The sequence below is a fragment of the Sinohyriopsis cumingii genome, chromosome 19 (genome assembly GCF_028554795.1).
Source record: "Sinohyriopsis cumingii isolate HCF-2022 chromosome 19, ASM2855479v2, whole genome shotgun sequence".
NCBI lineage: Eukaryota > Metazoa > Mollusca > Bivalvia > Unionida > Unionidae > Sinohyriopsis > Sinohyriopsis cumingii.
Genome location: NC_142979.1, coordinates 20,220,939 through 20,239,010, shown reverse-complemented (window position 1 = coordinate 20,239,010; position 18,072 = coordinate 20,220,939). Strand labels below are relative to the sequence as shown.

At 35.2% G+C, this 18,072-nt stretch overlaps 1 protein-coding gene across 2 annotated transcripts in view; it reads left to right on the top strand.

Moving 5' to 3' along the window:
• Positions 1–18,072, top strand: part of LOC149775240 (uncharacterized) — a 143,857-nt gene that overhangs the window by 78,800 nt on the left and 46,985 nt on the right. For both annotated transcript variants that reach the window (XM_089944413.1, XM_089944414.1), the window contains exons 4-7: positions 8,041–8,253; positions 9,379–9,588; positions 11,325–11,519; positions 15,654–15,788. In XM_089944413.1, the coding sequence (XP_089800539.1) occupies positions 8,041–8,253; positions 9,379–9,588; positions 11,325–11,519; positions 15,654–15,788 (753 nt within the window). The remainder of the gene's footprint in view (positions 1–8,040; positions 8,254–9,378; positions 9,589–11,324; positions 11,520–15,653; positions 15,789–18,072) is intronic.

Below are 18,072 nucleotides of genomic sequence, written 5' to 3'. Positions count from 1 at the left end.
TTCACCTAATACAACATGCTGATTTAGAATTTACAGAGTAAATTCAACTTTGTTTTCCTCATACAAAACCTGCAGATACATCTGCGTTTGGGGGTGCGTGTTCTGCGAGTCCACATAGTTATAATAGTTATAATTCCTCAGCGAGCGTGGATTCCTCCTTATATCAAAATAAATACGGATCTAAGAGTGGCTGCGTCAAACAAATTTGAGAAAGACTTTTGCAAGCTCACGAGTAATGCCGTCTTAGGGAAAATAATGAAGTATATTCTGAAACAAATTCGCGGTGACCTTGTCTGGAACAATGAACACGACAAACTTTGCGGGCGCATCGTGGACTCAATATTTGCGTCTTGTAAGATATTCAATGGCAGACTCGTTTTCGTGCTTAGCAAGAAATCCGGGCTAAAGTTGAAGAAACTCATTAACGTTAGCGCGCACGTGATGAATTTATCCAAGCTGCTCATATACGAGCCATGCAAGTAGGAAAAATATTTTCGAATAAGACTGCTAACGAAAACATCAATAAGGCAAAGGGAGTCCTACAAGCGGTTGTGCAAAAGGATCTCAGGCACGACATGTACCTTGAGCGCCTACGAGATTGGCGTGAATTCATGCACAAGGCAAATGTTATCCTCTCGTGGAAACATCGCATGGGTGAATACCCATTTACCAAGGTACCAAATTTTCTTCCTCTCACTATTTTTCTGGATCAATTGATGTGAATTATGGCTTCAGTCGATCGGGTAATCTCCGAAAAAATTTCAGCGGTTATCGAGTCAACGATAGATCGTTAGACTGGTCAACGCACAGCAATATATGGATAAAGCAAAGACGTGATGGAAAACTTACTCCCACCCGATTCGATACGCGGACGTACAAAGATTGCAAGAACAAACAAAATATGGAAAGTTAGAAATGCTTTATTGAAGTTAGATTCAAATGAAAAGCAACTGAGAACTTTCGCAACTGCAGCATTGTGTAGAATTAACACCATGAAAGGAATAGAGATACACGAGTTGCATAATGAGAAATGAATGCTAATAACCGTCATTGTCATTTATATTGAAGACAGAGAGCCTTGTATACACGGCAAGCACAACGCTTTCAGAATTTGTTTCGGGAGATGACCCGACTGGAGCCTAATCAGAAGACGGCAAGTTGGACAGGCTGGGAGGGCATTCTAATATTAACGACAATTTTGTTAAACTGGTCGACAAATATCTGTGCGATAACGGGGTTAATAGACATGCGAATGCGATCAAACATTATATCGCCGAGGGTCAGATAGAAATCGACAGTTGGGACAATTCTGATGTACCAACACCCACTTGAGGCCAACTTTGGATTATCGTATGGCCAACTTGGGATTATCGTATTAGCCCGCTGTTAAATGACCGAAACAACCGCCGAACCAAGAAATATAAATGCGAAAATTAGTTAACCCTAATTTGTAAACCCGGCCTCAACGTTCCCTTTTCTCATTACCAAATCAACTAAATAATGCTGAGAGCAACGACAATAATGAAGTTGCTGACTGAATAAACTGAGATCTAAATGTATATTGTATTCTCTCCTAATATGTACCATAAATCAATATCATACCATCTTATTAATAATAGAAATGATAATAATAATAATAGTAATAATAAAAATAATTTTAAAACATTGATTATGATAATAATAATGAACAAACGTGAATAAATTGGATACATTTCATAAATTCTTCCTAATACAATAATAGTATAATGCTTCCTATCCAAACATACTATCATTATTATTAGTAGTAATAGTAGTAATATTAATATTAGTATCATAATCATCATCATCATCATCATCACCATCATCATCATCATCATCATTATTATTATACTGATGATTGGGGAAGATTAAGTTTGATAGTCATTATTGTTATATGGATAATGATATTGATATAATCATATAGTTATATTAAACATTCTGATCATCCTCATTAATATTATAATCATTAGTAGTAGTAGTATTTAGTAGTAGTAGAAGTAGCATTGATATTATTATTTATTTTGCAATGATATAGTTATATTTATATCAATATTATTATTATTATTATTATTATTATTATTATTATTATTATTGTCATCATTAGTAGTAGTAGTAGTATTACCTTTGGAGTCGCCACCCTTTTCATACAATAAACGCAGTCTTATAGTATATATATTTTGCTAAAAGACTCCACTTTATTCTGCTGTTTTGCCTTGGTTATATGTCTGGCGTTTTGATATTTATACGTCATAATAATGTAACACGCTTGGGATGGGCCTCACCACCACGTATATTCCTTGAAACTAAATGGAGACGTAATATAAATAGCACATACCTTAGGTGTATTGCAATAATTTATTGCTTACAGCCATGTTCTTAGATTTGATACTCTTTTTGGTTGTGTGTCAGTTTAGATTATACTTTGGTGACTGGAAACCTTTTCATAAATATATAGTTCACTGTACACAGCCTCGCATATTTGTGCTTTAGAAATACTATTGTTTGTCTGAGAATAACTTAAAAACCATAATTTATTAGATAAATAACAACTATTCTTAGAGAGATGTTTCTCCAGTTTTACAAAACTGGATATCTGTACCTTTCAGTGAGGACATGATAACATGTGTTATTTTAATACTGCCATTGGATTAATTGTATTGCACGAGACGAATGTGGAGGCGAGGAATATTGAGAACAATGTACAAACAATTGTTTTTCGCAATGTCGAATTTTATCTACGGCATATGGCTTAGCTTACAAGGGTCAACGTTTTCCCCCAATGCATAGAAATAAAGTTTGGAATTTTGAAAAAACTAAGACAAAATTGTGCAATTAACTATACGACTGAACAATTATTAAGAAGTGCCAAATGCTGGCTTTAAGTAATTTCATCGACCAAATCTTGAGCAGATTACCGCCGTTTCGGCTGATTCACCAAAGAGTACAATATTTTAGGCAGACATCAAGTACCTGGGGGACCTACATGACGTGCACAGCGACTGTCTGCTGGCTCATGAGGCTATACTCGTTCAAGTGGATTGGTTAAGTGAGTGCCAGCGCGATCCAGCAATATAGCTGGATGATATGTTCACTGAAAGCACTAATCATGTTCCTTGCCTACAGGAAAATGAAGTGATCCATGAGTTCCTACCGAATGGTAAAGCTGTACACAAAGCTCGGAATGCATCTAACCAAGCCTAATATGATATAAGGGTTTGAACAAAGCCAGTGGATGGTCCAAACATAGAGCTCAAAGCTGATTTCAGGACCAAGACGACATCATAATTTATGAAAAGGACTTATCTAAGCTGATGAAAAAGGCAGTCTTCAGTGAGACATGGCAGAACCTGGCGACCCGAGTGGATCTTATGAGGCCTTAAATTAGGAAATCCAGCATCCACCGACTACAGAGACAATACGGCCGTGTTAGTCACGGACTACAACAACTTGCTGCTGTAGATCTAGTCTGACGATGTCAATCACGATATGGATGGCGATGTTGGCCTCTCCAAAACTAGGGAATACCTACGTGAACTTGTACTCTAAAGGGCACCTAGCGCGAATGTTTTTGGTAAAATTAAAGATAATTGGGCACTACCCCACCACATAGATGGAACTGTCGGGAGGAAATTGACCGTACAGTAAAATGGACACTAAAATGAATCTCCTCAGATGGCATCAATACGCGGACATGTAGCCACTGCCACAACACACAGATGAAACTGTCAGGAATAGCAACACATTACCTTAATCACAAGAGCGGTTAAGAACCGCAAGGTGCCGTTTGACTTCCTCGTGCGATGAGATGGGTGAGTAGAGCTGTCCGAGGCATATAAGTAACACGCCGTGGCAGTGAAAGCCAGGAGTTTCATAGAGGGCGTTTGTGCTCTGGTTGTAGACGTAGCCTGCACAGATGTAGCACGAATACCATAACAGGTCTCTTGCGTTACGTCACCATTTAGGGCTCCAAAACCTTATCAGACCCTAAGCAATCTCACGTCTGCCGTTTCTAGATGCGCTTTCAGTTGTAAACATTATCTGCTCTACGCACTTTTAACCAAATAGCTATTAAGCTGTAAATAACTGTTTACGTTTGAACCTCTCCACAATGCAGTGCGTACAATGGATGCATCCCGATTCACCTACACGTCAGTTTCAGTAGACTTGTGACAGTGGTCTCAGATCTCCAAGCCTTGGTAAACCTTTAAGAGTCTGAGCCACTTCAGCGGGCATAGATTGTGGATTCGTTACAAACGTTGGCGACACTGGATTGTACGGTGCTTGTATGAGCATGCGCTTGTCCTGGTCGTGCAGGAAAAGCAAGATATTAGCCAGTTGCACCTCATTAGGTGTTGAAATACCAAAATGCGACCGGGCTCTTTTGCCTCTTACGGCCAGGTAATCTTCCACATGCCTTACCTTCAGAACCACGTATTGGTAATATCTTAAGAGATTATACTGATTTATGTTAGCTTCCTAACCGTTACTGGTGTGGCAGTAACGTCGCATGCTGTAGTGTGTGACCTCAAACTTGGTATCCTTTGTAATGCTACAAAAGTTAATTCATGTTTTAAAGAGCTTCAGTATCAGAACTAGTACAATGCTAGAACCGCCTGAACGACTGGCAGCTTGGGCTTTTGGAACTCCGATCAAATGTCACACTTAGCCTGCAGTTATTGTGTTTAGGCTGATACTTTATCCAGGAATACTTGCTTCAGAGCAGGCCCGAGAGATATTTCAAACATAAATACTATGTTGTCGTCATGTTTTGGGTCCACAATCGCGTTGGTGGCCTGTGAGCGTACAATTATTGTTGATCTTCTGACCACATACATCATTGATGAGCAAGGCCACTCCGAAATAAGTCTTTTATGTACAAGACATTCAATATGTGAGCATCTTGCAGTGACTCTTTAATAGACATCATTGACTTTTCAGCCACAGAGAAAAATCAAAAAGCAACAATCCGGCAACACTAGGCTCTGCCACTTAACTACATCCAGGAGCTGATTTTTCGCTCCTCCGGCTGTTTAAAATGCAGCCGTTGTTAAACCTATTATTGCGCTGCATGGAATTGAGCAAGCTGTACGTTGTAAGGCCCTCCGCAGATCACCAACCGATATGATTCGTCGTCCTGCATCAAATTAGGAAACATGTTTGATTTCCAAAAGATTAAATCTTTGGAAGATGCACTCAAAGCGCCATGGGAAGCGCCTGGGAAACGTGCTGCCATTGTGAACCCTGTGACTTTATCTCCAACGTAATCAAGGTCCCAGACCCTGATGACCTAGACTTTAACCAAGAAAATGCACTCGTTCATGACGACATGCGGCACAAGAACACAAATGTGATGTACTTGGTTCAGAGCGAAATCCACATGCCGAAGATGATCAGTGACAATGCTGGCATTGTTCGATTTGGATGGACCGACATCCATGACCTGCGGCATATGCACACCACATGATATGCCGTTCACATGGACATAATGAGTTTTGTCGTGCCTTGACGAGGCAACAACCATTCCGAATAGCTACCAGCACATGCCCAGTTAAGTTCTGAGCTTGTTTCGGTAACTTTGGGGTCAGTTGAAACCTTGCATGGAGTTTAGCAAACTATTGTCGAAGGGTAGTAAAGACTTTGACAACTGTGCTCGCAATACAATATGAGCATAATGAGCAATAAATACTCCGCCACTGAGAGTGGCGCAAACTGCTAAAGGCCCGCCAAATCACACAAGACGATATCAGCTGTGAGATATTTTTAATGCCAACCACATCCACCGCTAAAGCCACTAGTAAAGCTGCAAAGTCTGCATTTCATACTCGCGAAAACGTCGTAAGATTAATGTAGGCCTTTTAATAAAGAAAAGACAATGCGCAATCGATGAAAAGTTGCCCGTAAACATAGGTTTTGCTCAGCAACAGCCACTCACTCGCGAGTAAGGTCATAAATGTTTACACAGCAACGGAGGTTTAGCGAGCGAGAACACCAGCTTTTACAAGAAACATAATACTGTAAAGGCGGCATCGGACATACCTCTAAACTGGAAAACATTGCTGTTATCGCAGAACGACAATAAGACAATCGCAAAGTACCTAGAAGACATTGGCCAGCATGCACGCACGTATGTATGTATGTATGTATGTATGTATGTATGTATGTATGTAATCAACCAGTTTCGACTCCAGCACGCAATCGACTTCTGTGCTACTGGAACGAAATAATACGGGCTTCCTGTCAATCCATACCTGTCAATCCTGCGGTGATCTTCCTCAGGTCTATGCATTTTGACCGCCGTTGGACAGAATTCATTCCGTTTTCTTCGTTCGCTTTGGTGGATGTCGCCTCCATTACTCACATCGATGTTTGACATGCATTATGTATGTATGTAGGTAGATAGGTAGGTAGGTAGGTATATATGGATGGATGGATGGATGCACATTCTCCCCAATGGGCAATACAAAATCAAGTTTCACCTGAACTATATCTGAACATGTCACTGAAATGAAAGTTTATTATGAAACAAATAATTTAATTTACAAAATGAAAAAATATATTTATAATGTTTAAAAAGTTAAAATCAAGAGAAATATTTGTTCAAGGAATACAACTAACAGCATCACCATAAAAGAACAATAACAACAAAAACAACAACAACAATAATGATAACAAAATTACAATAACAATAATAATGATACACGTCATTTTCTCTGTCATCATTATTATCAATAACATTCTTCACTTAAAAATTAAATGAATAATGTTTATCAATAACAACCATTTTCATCATTATCTCAATTATATTCTCAACAGCAACAGCACAATAACAATAACAACAAGTATTTTTGTCGTAATACCTATTTATTTGTTATTATGTTTTCAATGGATATTATACTCATTATTGTTCATTTAACTTAGCAAGATTGATCTAGCAGTGTGTGTTCATAAAATATTAATTTGAAATCAGCACCATTCACAGTCATTCGGTCTCCATAGACTTCTAAGATATATACAGACAGAACATAGGTTTGCCTAGCTCACACTTTTGTTCATTATTGTGCAATACCTTATCCACCAGAGTACACTACCATATTGACTGTGGTGTAATTTGCTTTCTTGTTCACTGCAGTGCGGAATGTTGCGCACTTCCATGCGAATATTGGGTTGAGTTCTACTTGACACGTAGTGCATGAGAAATACACTTTGTGTGATTTAGTTGTAAATGAAACATTATTTTCTTATTATGGACCAGCATGATATTGTAGGAACCTTATACTAATAACAGTACCAGTCTATCCGCCCGTTCCCACACTCCTTGTAACAAGAATAATTTACTCTGACGTGAATGAACACTGTGTAATAAATATACATGTGCCTTTCTTTCTCTCTCTCTCTCTCTCTCTCTCTCTCTCTCTCTCTCTATATATATATATATATATATATATATATATATAAAATCTGTATTGCACAAGCTGAGGTATATATATATATATATATATATATATATATATATATATATATATATATATATATATATATATATATTCCCTATTAAGGTAAATAAAACTTGATATATTGAACAAATCACACTTGTTTTCATACCTGTGGTTTATTAAAATGTGCAATACAGGTAGCATTGTTACCTGTTTCTACATATTGTTAGGTCTCTACCTGATAGTTTGATTGTTTGCAACTGAATCAGTTGTCTACATTAATTTGCGTTGCATAAATTTAAACTTCCATTCGATTGGCTGAACTATTAAAATTGATCAACCAATAAATTAATCAATCAATACAACAATAAGTCGTTCTAATATATAGCTACACCAATCCATTCATTCATTAAAGGAGCTTTCGATCAATTTAACAATTAGCGAAAACAATGCCTACTTAAATTTATGTTAAGGGTTTGAGAGAGAGGTTTGGTGGATGGAGTTTCCATAAATGGACATCGGTTTGCTATTAAGATTACCTGTCTCATTCCGTGGACAAAATGATTATTTTTTTCTCTTTGAATTATAGATGCCCTAAAAGGATTCGAAGTTCGGGTTGGAAATGTTTCATCAGACATGCCATCTGAATTTCCAAGACTCTGTTTTAAACACAATGTTAGCGACAAGCTTGGTGAAGTCTTTCATGTAGTTTGCGAGTTAGAACAAGTTGGACAGCACCTTATGATTCAGGTGCCAGGAAGTGAGACAAGAATAAATCTATGTGATGTCAGAGTTTATGGAGGTGAGCATAGATACATATGATTTTTGCATTTATGCTGAGGTTAATCTGTTAAGTAGGCCTATACGTGTCAGCAGCATGCACGGTGCATATTTTCCATTATGACTTATTTTCTTTTTTAAAATTCTTTTCGAACTCGTAGAAGATCTCATTGATATAGCATTGATATCGCACGGTTCCTTTAACATTGTACATTAGCTACGGTTTATCAATGTATATTTATAAATGATTCAGAATAAAATTCTAATAGGAAATTCGCCATTCATTTTGTCACCAAGAGTAGCATATCCAATAGCTGGAAATTATCACAGACTAAAGGTCAAATACGTATATTGTATGCCCCCGCATCTCCATTGGTTCACCTGCATTGCGTCATGCGAATACACTCATTGTCTGGAAACGATCTCAGACACATTCAAGCAATTCACTTTGTAGAAATAACTCTAAGCTGACACACACACACAAACACACACACACACACACACACACATATATATATATATATATATATATATATATATATATATATATATATATATATATATATATATATATATATATATATATATGGGAACCATTAGTATGAAATACAATATACTTAACTACTAAAGCTGTTTAGCCGAAAGCATGCGCGAAAGAATGAAGTATGAAAATGTCTTTTTAAGGATCGTACAGCAGGCGTATTTGTTTGACAATAGAACGAAGATTTTCTTGGGTAATTAGTGAAATGTTCAAACCCTAAAATATCTTCAACACAAAATGAATGTAATATGAATCGTTTTAATCCTTTAAAAGCATCATTTCTTTACTGGCACACAGCTTTCAAACGTACAAGTTCTGTGATCATCACCATTACTGGCCCATATAATCAACTATCTTTGACTACAAAATTACAGAAAATATCGCAAGCACGCATAATTTCCGCTTGCGATGAAATCTATTATAGATTCACAGATAGATTAATATGAAAAACAGCGACATAGAATGTATGAGATATAGTTCAATTCAATTGATTAATAATATATGTCTTGTAGATTAAGTACTTATCCGTAAAAAATAAGTTATGTTCTTTATAAACGTATTCAATACAGCCTTTGTCGAAAGATTTATACAAGTTATATTGCTCAGGTCGCAGCTTGGCTTATAGACGAACTGCCAGTCAAATTAGTGGTTGGAGCGATGCTTCTTTAGCCGTTGATGGGGCAACACGCGCACAGTTTAATAATGAAACATGTACCAATACGTCAGATGAAATTTCCCCATGGTGGAGATTAGATCTAGGACAAGTTTACAATATAATGAGAATGGAAATATTTAACAGGCAAGACTGCTGTGCAGGTGAGTATAACTTGATATTTGATAGTTATAATGAATGCATTCGAAACAGATTTCCAGAATAATGTGCAACTTTATTGTTTAAAGCAAATTCCAATCTGTTTGTTTTATAAGGGAAAGTATTTAGAGTGATTTACCATGATTTATGTCGTTTAATTTTGTGTGGCTGCTTGTAGTAATGTGTCTTTTTCACGATCCCTGCCAGTTAATAATAATAAATGGATCTCTTTGTACCGGTAGGTATGACAAAACGAGGCATAACGTTTCGAATGTGCGTTAAGTTTGCACACTCATTTATCTTCGGTAGCGATGAGTATATGATCTGCTTTATTAGAATAAATTAGACACTGTTGGGAAGCCTTTATATCGTGAATAAAGCCGTGTTTCTAAGTGCATCATAAACCACAACCTTGTATGGATATTTAATAAATAAAGACTATAATGAGAAGTTTAATAACCCACCAAAAACTAAAAGTCATTTAATACGGTAGGATTTGGAAAGTAAATCACAGCACAACTATTAAGGTTTATAGTTTGTGTATCTATTGCGTACGAATAAAAGTATGCCAATGATGACATATATAACTTTAACACAAACAAAACAAAATCTGGAAGCATAATATTGATAACAGTTTATCAGCTATCATTTACAGTTGTAACAGCCGTGTAATAATAAACTTGTCCGAAAAGTAGGAACCCGAACATTGAAACGTATTGACCATATGAGAAAGCATCTGAACATTTGGCCATTGTGAACACTGGTAAAAACCGGATGTTGTTTAACCCCTGAAGAGAAGAATGTATCTGATCTCAACTCTGTCAGACGGTTCAGGGTACAAAATCGATTATATAATTTGAAATGATTTGGTTTTGATGAAGAATCGCCGGCTTCCATTACAGATACAAATGCAGACGTTAATATTTCTGCTTGTACGGTCAATTTCGGTCTATGATGATTATTGGACTTTTTAATCGGGTTCTTTAGAGGGCAGTTTGTGGTGGTTTCACGTGATGATAAAGAATTTACTTAAAGAAATTCACACAAAGACTTATGGTGTTAAACCAAAGGATCTGTTGCGCCGAAAAATATGCATATCTGGACGTCTCGCATAATTTATGTATTCACCACTCAAGGGTAGTGAACAATTGTCACCCATATAGCAAAATATATTAATAGCTGAAGAAGATAAAGCAAAAGGTATGAAAGAATGTAGTGTATGCTAAAATAAATGATGACAAATATTTGCCTTGTGATTCGATGAAATGTGGGGAGGAAGACTAAAAGGTTAGTTATTGCTTAATAATAACATTGACTGAAGTGTTGAAATTAAGTCAAGAACTTGGAATACTAAATGTCTTTACTAAATATCGTATCGTTTACCTTTCCTTTACATTAATCATCGATGTTTTGTTAATGGTAGTACTCAATATATTGATTCATCTAGAATCTTGTCCATGTTGCTCTGTTCTTTTCATAACGTCAGATTCGTATTGCATCGTTACGAATCACTCTGGTGTTGAATACGTTTTCGTTTATTTTCTGGTGTAAAAAGAACTTTTTAATAAAATATCAGACTAGGCTACTATATGTGATACATTTATAAAACATGCATAAATGTGAGACATTTATAAAACTATAGTGAATCTCGTTCGAAAATGTTGTCATCTCACTGAAAGCAAACGTTACAAATTTTATATCATACAATTACAGATAACGGACATTTTTATTTTTTTCACAGATAGACTCCGTGGATTTGTGATCGCATTTGCTGTTAACGACAGTTATACACTAGTATATACGTATCCTCAGAAAACCCCTATCGAAAAGACAGAGGTTACTAACATGTCAAGTAATACAGCCAGATTTATTGAAATTGCGCTTCCAGATAAAATAAACAGATCATTAACTTTGTGCGAGGTTTTCATTTACGGAGGTTCGTATTTGAAATGTCTTAATGTCAAATGTCGCATAGGCATATTCAATTATATGCGCTTTCTCATATTCGTTTGAGTTTTTGTCCAACCAGCAGACTCTTTCTGTCTCTGTCTCTCTCTCACTCATTGCCTTCTCTCTCTCTCTCTCTCTCTCTCTCTCTCTCTCTCTCTCTCTCTCATTAGGAAGCCTTACAACAAATTTGAAATAGTGCCGCATTATAATTATTAGTGCTCTGGTGAATTCTACCTCACAATGCTCAAATGGGTTTTTCAAATGTTGCAGGCTCAACGACGACCAAAATATTAAATTCACTTACAGTTACATAACCTAAGAGCAGCACTGCAAAACTATGACGAGGGCATGCATTCAAAAATTAATGTTTTTCTTTACCCTATTTCAACTGCATCAGTTTTGTGGGAGTCATTTATTGCACGATTATTTTCGTATGGGATGTATGTTGGATTAAAATTCGTGTTCCACTACTTGCCGCCATTTAGATATAAATTTAGTGGAGGAATGTCCTGGGAAATAAATAATGAAAACTGAAGAAAAGACTGCCATAAAGTTCATGTACTGCGGAATAAACATAATAATGAATATACTAACTGCGAGGTGGTTTTGTGACAACAGTTTCCAAATTGCAAATCAATTATACTTTGCACTGCATACAGACCGACAACCAAAACATTTCAGTTTCGGATTTCATTTTCATCTTCTATCAATGCTTCAAGAGATTTGTCTTAATTCGTAATTATAAGAGATGAATTGACTGCCAACCATGTTTGGCCGATGAACAATAAATGTAGAGATCTGTCAGTGCAGTCTAATGTAATAAATGAACTAATTCACATCTCCATTCATCTAGATTCAATTGTCATATCAGTAGGTACACTGTCTGCATTACGTACATGTTGATCAGAAAGCCACATCTGTCAGCATAGAAGTCGATTATCCCAAAATCCATCCATTCAAGTGAACATTCTTGCTCCACAAAATAGGCAATTATGAACTGTTCAATAAATTAATTGGCATAACTACACATGGAACGATACGTTTAATCATCTAAAGCCGTCGAAGAAATGTGTGATTTGTTTTAAAATGTGATGCGATTCCCTCTTAATTAGTTACAATTATATCATGTGGTTCAACTGTGATGTACGACGAGGAAAAAAAATCAGAATACAAGACACACTATACACAAAAGCGAAACAAACAAGTAAATCAAACATCCTTCATCATATGACAAGATTATCAAAGTAAAGAAATGAAGTAAATAATTTGAAAATAGAAGAAAACTCTGAAAACTGTTATGTATATCTATATGTTATACTACTAGTAACTTCCAATTGGTTGGGCTACGACACATGAGTAGGTTATTTCGCAATAAATGGATTAGTATGATCTGTCACGTGGGGTGTGTTGTGAAATATAGTCGTAATAGAAGGTGTATATAAGAAGAAAACTGAGCAATTAGATTCACTCCTATTTTGGAGTCATTCTTATTTGTGTACCTGGCATACGTCTGCAGATGTCTGCAGATATGTTTTGCGTTGTACTTAGATATTATTTGGAGGAAAAACATTTGTTTGGACTGGTCAGTGAAAATAGAAAATACACATTATTTAGACTATAATATTATTCCGGAACTGTTGTGAAATATTCAAAAGAGTTTTGAACAACGCCATCTTGAAAACGTCACTATACTTGGTGGACCAGTGCATTTACGGTTTTCAAATATATGCGGAACCTTTCATTCTTTTGGACATTCATAGAACTTTATCATGATTATTTTGGATTCGGTTCATATTAATGTCGGTTCCTCTCACGTTTTCATTTATAACTTTGGCAATTAAATTATTTATTAAGTTTTACAAAATTTGTTGATTTTTTTTCTTCCTGTTACTTAGTTTATGACCACAGATTTGTAATAAAACAATAGATCTAAACAAAAACTGTATTTGAATTTAGTACAAATTTATTATGACAGAATGCATTGGAAGGTAAATAATGTATCCCTCCATATTAATAACTTCAGACTAGTATATTTAAATTTTGTAAACGCAAACTTACTTATATTTGCTCGATCATCTCTACCATATCGACCAATGCAAAGGAAAGGTTCATTTCTTAGGTTTTAAACCCGATCACCGTCACATATTGAATAAAATCCAGTTAAATGAAAGCGATATTGTATACACACTACAAAATAACAAAGTATCTGGTCCGAATGATAGCAGGTTCTTACTTAAGAATATAACAGCTTCTTATTTAAGAATATGCTTTTTTGTCAATATGCAAACTGCTATTATTACTTTCTAAACTCATTAAGTTTACGAAAATTTCAAAACCAGTTCAAAATGATCGATATGGTGTCAAAAGAGAAAATTAAATTCTTTTCCAATCCAACTATAAACCCACATCCCATTTGATTAACACTGTGAACATTTTTGAAATGTTAGAATTTAACCACAAGTATCATTATTTCTAAGAAACCTATTGTCTACACAAATATCAGTCTGATTATTTTGCATGGTCATTCAGCAGCACATTGACCCATGCTCATCCTTATTAACAGATGCAGTGCAATTAACCGATGTGAAATAGCATGCATTATATTTTGTTACGTATCAAAAACATTTGACAAAGTGTAGCAAGGAGGGTTAATATGTCAGTTGAAAAGATATGGCATGAATTATGGACTTAACGTAAATGTGATGACATGGAATGATGATTAATTAGCTAAAAGGACAAATAGTGTTATAGCAAAAAGCAAGTTACCAAAACATTGTCTGACATACTGAACATGTACTGCAGACACCAGTATTCGGCCCTTCCATTTTATTCTATACATTAAAGACATAGCTGAAAAGTTCAGAATCATTGTTTAGATTATTTGCAGACGATTACTCTTTACAACGCATATTGCCGGATCAACTTTACATTGTAGCTTATTAAATGATGTTCTATAAAAGCTATCGGATTGCGAAAATCTATTTTACATTTTAATTCATTGTTAATTGAGTGAGCTCTGTTCGTCGATATGAAACTTGATTAAATACCCTAGCTTGAATTCTTGGGTAGATATATTCGTTCCGTTACATCAGATTGGTACTTATTTTTGGAACAGCCGTATAGATTCTATAATTTGTGTTGAGTCTATGCGTATTGAACGAATGAAAGAATTTAAATGTGTTATCAAAACATTTATTCAAACAAGATTCGCCTCAAGTTAGACTTTGCATCAAAATATCGATCTTTCTATACTAACTCATATTTCCCAAAACTTGACACGTTAGATCTTGAAAAAGACCAATTTGTCTCTGGACTACAAAAAAAAAACTGAAAATAAGCGAAGCAATTTAGTTTGAATGCAAGTACTGGTCTTGCATAAAAGCGAAACATAAATAGATCAAAGAATCAACAATCAGTCTCAGTATTATACCAATAATTCACTCCCACAATGTTCACGAGACAGTGTCCAATAGTCCGAGACATTCGAACAATATCATTCGATATCGATGTAAAATATGTATGCTAAACAAATCGTATGTACCAACACTTATCGACTGATGGACAGATGTGCTACATAGCGCACAAATTATGCCCATGTTTATTAAGCATTTCGTAATAGGCAAGATCCTGTGTAATTGTGTCGATTAAGAAAAAAATGCAGTTCGCTCAAGTATGATTTATTACGATGTGATCGTATAACGCATCCTTCCTGTCCTTACGGATTCCCAATAGAAACAAACAGCATTTTCGTTCTGAACGCAGATTCGTTAATAATGCAAGAAACGTAATTTTCATAGAAAATCAGTAATGGTTATTAATATTGATTCTAGTACACTATGACCTGCACAAGAAAGTTACACAGTAGACCAAAACATTTTGCTAAAAAAGGAAATGTAGAAATGTGTAATTAACACAACTAGAGTCACAAACATGTTAAAAACTTTTGTTCAAGAACTTTTGTGTCTACGGTATAGGAACGAACGTCTCCAAACACTATCGCTTGCCTCTTCTCTTTATTCCTCCTTTATATTAGCTTCATCTCTTTCACTTCGTCAAATATGTGTGCTAACTTTCATTTGATTTAATATGTGTAATAACTCTCATTTGACTTCCTTTAAAGACTGCCCAGATAACTTTTGTGGATGGTCCTGCGAATCTCCATGCTTCTGTGCAGGTCCTATTGATAAAAGGAGCAAGATCGACGGTATCTGTCCAAGAGGTTGCGCAGAAAACTGGAGCGGAAGCAAATGCAGTTGTATGTTATTTTAGTTACATTGAATAAACACATTTCTGGGTAAACTGGCATTCTAACAGAATTATAAATTTAAACTTTCTGCAGCGAGTGGTGAATCATATCTTTCCATTGTGATACTGTCATTATTTTAGGATTTTAGGAGTTGTCTGGCATTTTTAAGTTGTTTTTAAAGTACGCAGTTCGAATATATAACTACTAACAGAGAGAGAGAGAGAGAGAGAGAGAACGATATATAATTAGAGTTAGAGATAGAGAAATGTTAAAGTTTTTAAAAAATACTTGATTTGGTGCCTAGATTGGCTAACTTGCACGTTTTGCTATTATACTGAAATGAGCCATGGTTTATATTAAATATCTTTTACTATGATTACGTTTATGGGGAGAAATGTTAAGAATTACTTTTCTTTGCAAAGATTAATATTTATGGATAATCGTGGAATTTCTAAAGTTTTTGCAAGTGCATTTTGCTTTTACACTAGCTAGACTGTAAATGAATGTTACTTAATTACAATTCTGCACCAGGGCATGCAAGTGTAACAATTTAAGGTACAAGTTAGTTTGAAAATGAATTATTTAATAAATTTGAAGTTTTGACATTACAAGATATATAATAATGAAGGCAAAAGGTTAGAACAATATTAGTAGCGCATAATGGCCATCTCATTTGACGATGCAAAAATTGTAAACATATTTTAATATATGACAGTTGTTATTGAATTTAAATGCCACACATTGTATATTGTTGAATAGTCAATGTAAAGAGTTTCTTGCTTAAATAAAAGCATTGAGCCAAGGTATAGGAAGCAGACGAGCAACGAATGAGAAGGTAAGAGATGAGGATTAAGTAAAGAAATAAAATTAAGGAGAAATGTTTTTAAAAAAATATGTTAAATATATGTAGGACGTTGTGTATACAATTGAGAAAATATGGTGTACATTAAAGAGGAAGAATAAAGAAAGAAGAAAGAACCGATATTAACAGTTATCCTTAATTTCATGTCGATTGAGACTTCCACGAAGGGATGGCCAAAACTTTGCAATAGGGAAATGCTGTTTACAGCTATTCATGACCTAAAATTATATGCATGTCAGAATTAGATGCGCTTTCGCACATCGTTTTGATTTTTAAATGAATGTACGAATGGCATAGTAGCTATAAATATTTGCTTCATACAGAAACGATATTTTACTATGTAAGAAAGTATTTAAAGCTAAAATACCATATAATGTTTTCCGGCTAATAAATGGAAAAAGGAAGAGTTTTACTTGACCACGTGTAAAAAGAGCTGCTCCGTTGATATTATTTGCACGCTAAAGACATTGGTCAATAGTTAGATAAATATGTTTAACAACCATTGTTTCAAATTGTACCCAAAATATATTGGCCAATAGTTAGATAAAAAATGGGGGGGGGGGGTCATTCTTCTTTCAAACGTTTTTTCTTAGAAACGTGGCCAAAGTGGATACGAGAGTGACTTTGCCAGTTCACACAAAATGCAGTTATTTATACTATCGGGAGCAGACACTTACCAGGTGGGAATGGAGAATATTTTGTACCTCGTCAAGCGTTAGATTTAAGGAATTAAAACGTAAACTAGTACATATAGTTATATATATATATATATATATATATATATATATATATATATATATATATATATATATATATATATATATATATATATATATATAACATTTTTTTCATCTAGTACATTGTACCCTATACAAATAATTAAATGCTTTAGCTTGGTCATCATTTGGTAATTATCGATCAGTTGTGGTGAAGGCAAGCAATATAATGTGCAGTGTGAAGGCTGATGAATACATAAAGGGCTGATCTCCTGACTTTGAAAAATGTAGTACTCGAGTTTAGCTTTTGCACGAGTATGTGATGATGATGGTTTGTGGCTTCTTGAATCATGGAGATTACTTTGTTTTGCAGGGGTGGGGGAAATTAATCGAGTGAGACGTTTGATTAGATAGGCTCTTCCTAAGTTTTCTTATCGAACTTTTGACTGTGGCTATGACGCATAGAGGTTATGGTGGTTTCACATTAATGGTTCTGTTCATAATGCATTGCTTGCTTATCAAGGCTGTGTGGGCAGTTGAATTATTTACATATTTGGCAATATCCTCACATTACAAACTTTCCCAGTTCGTAGTGGATGTTTTATATCTCAGACGATTATAATTGTATTAGCCTTATATCCAAATATTCGTTGGTCACATTTCACAGTTTGTATTTTCTATGCTGAATGTCCCATAAATAGGCAATGGTATCCCC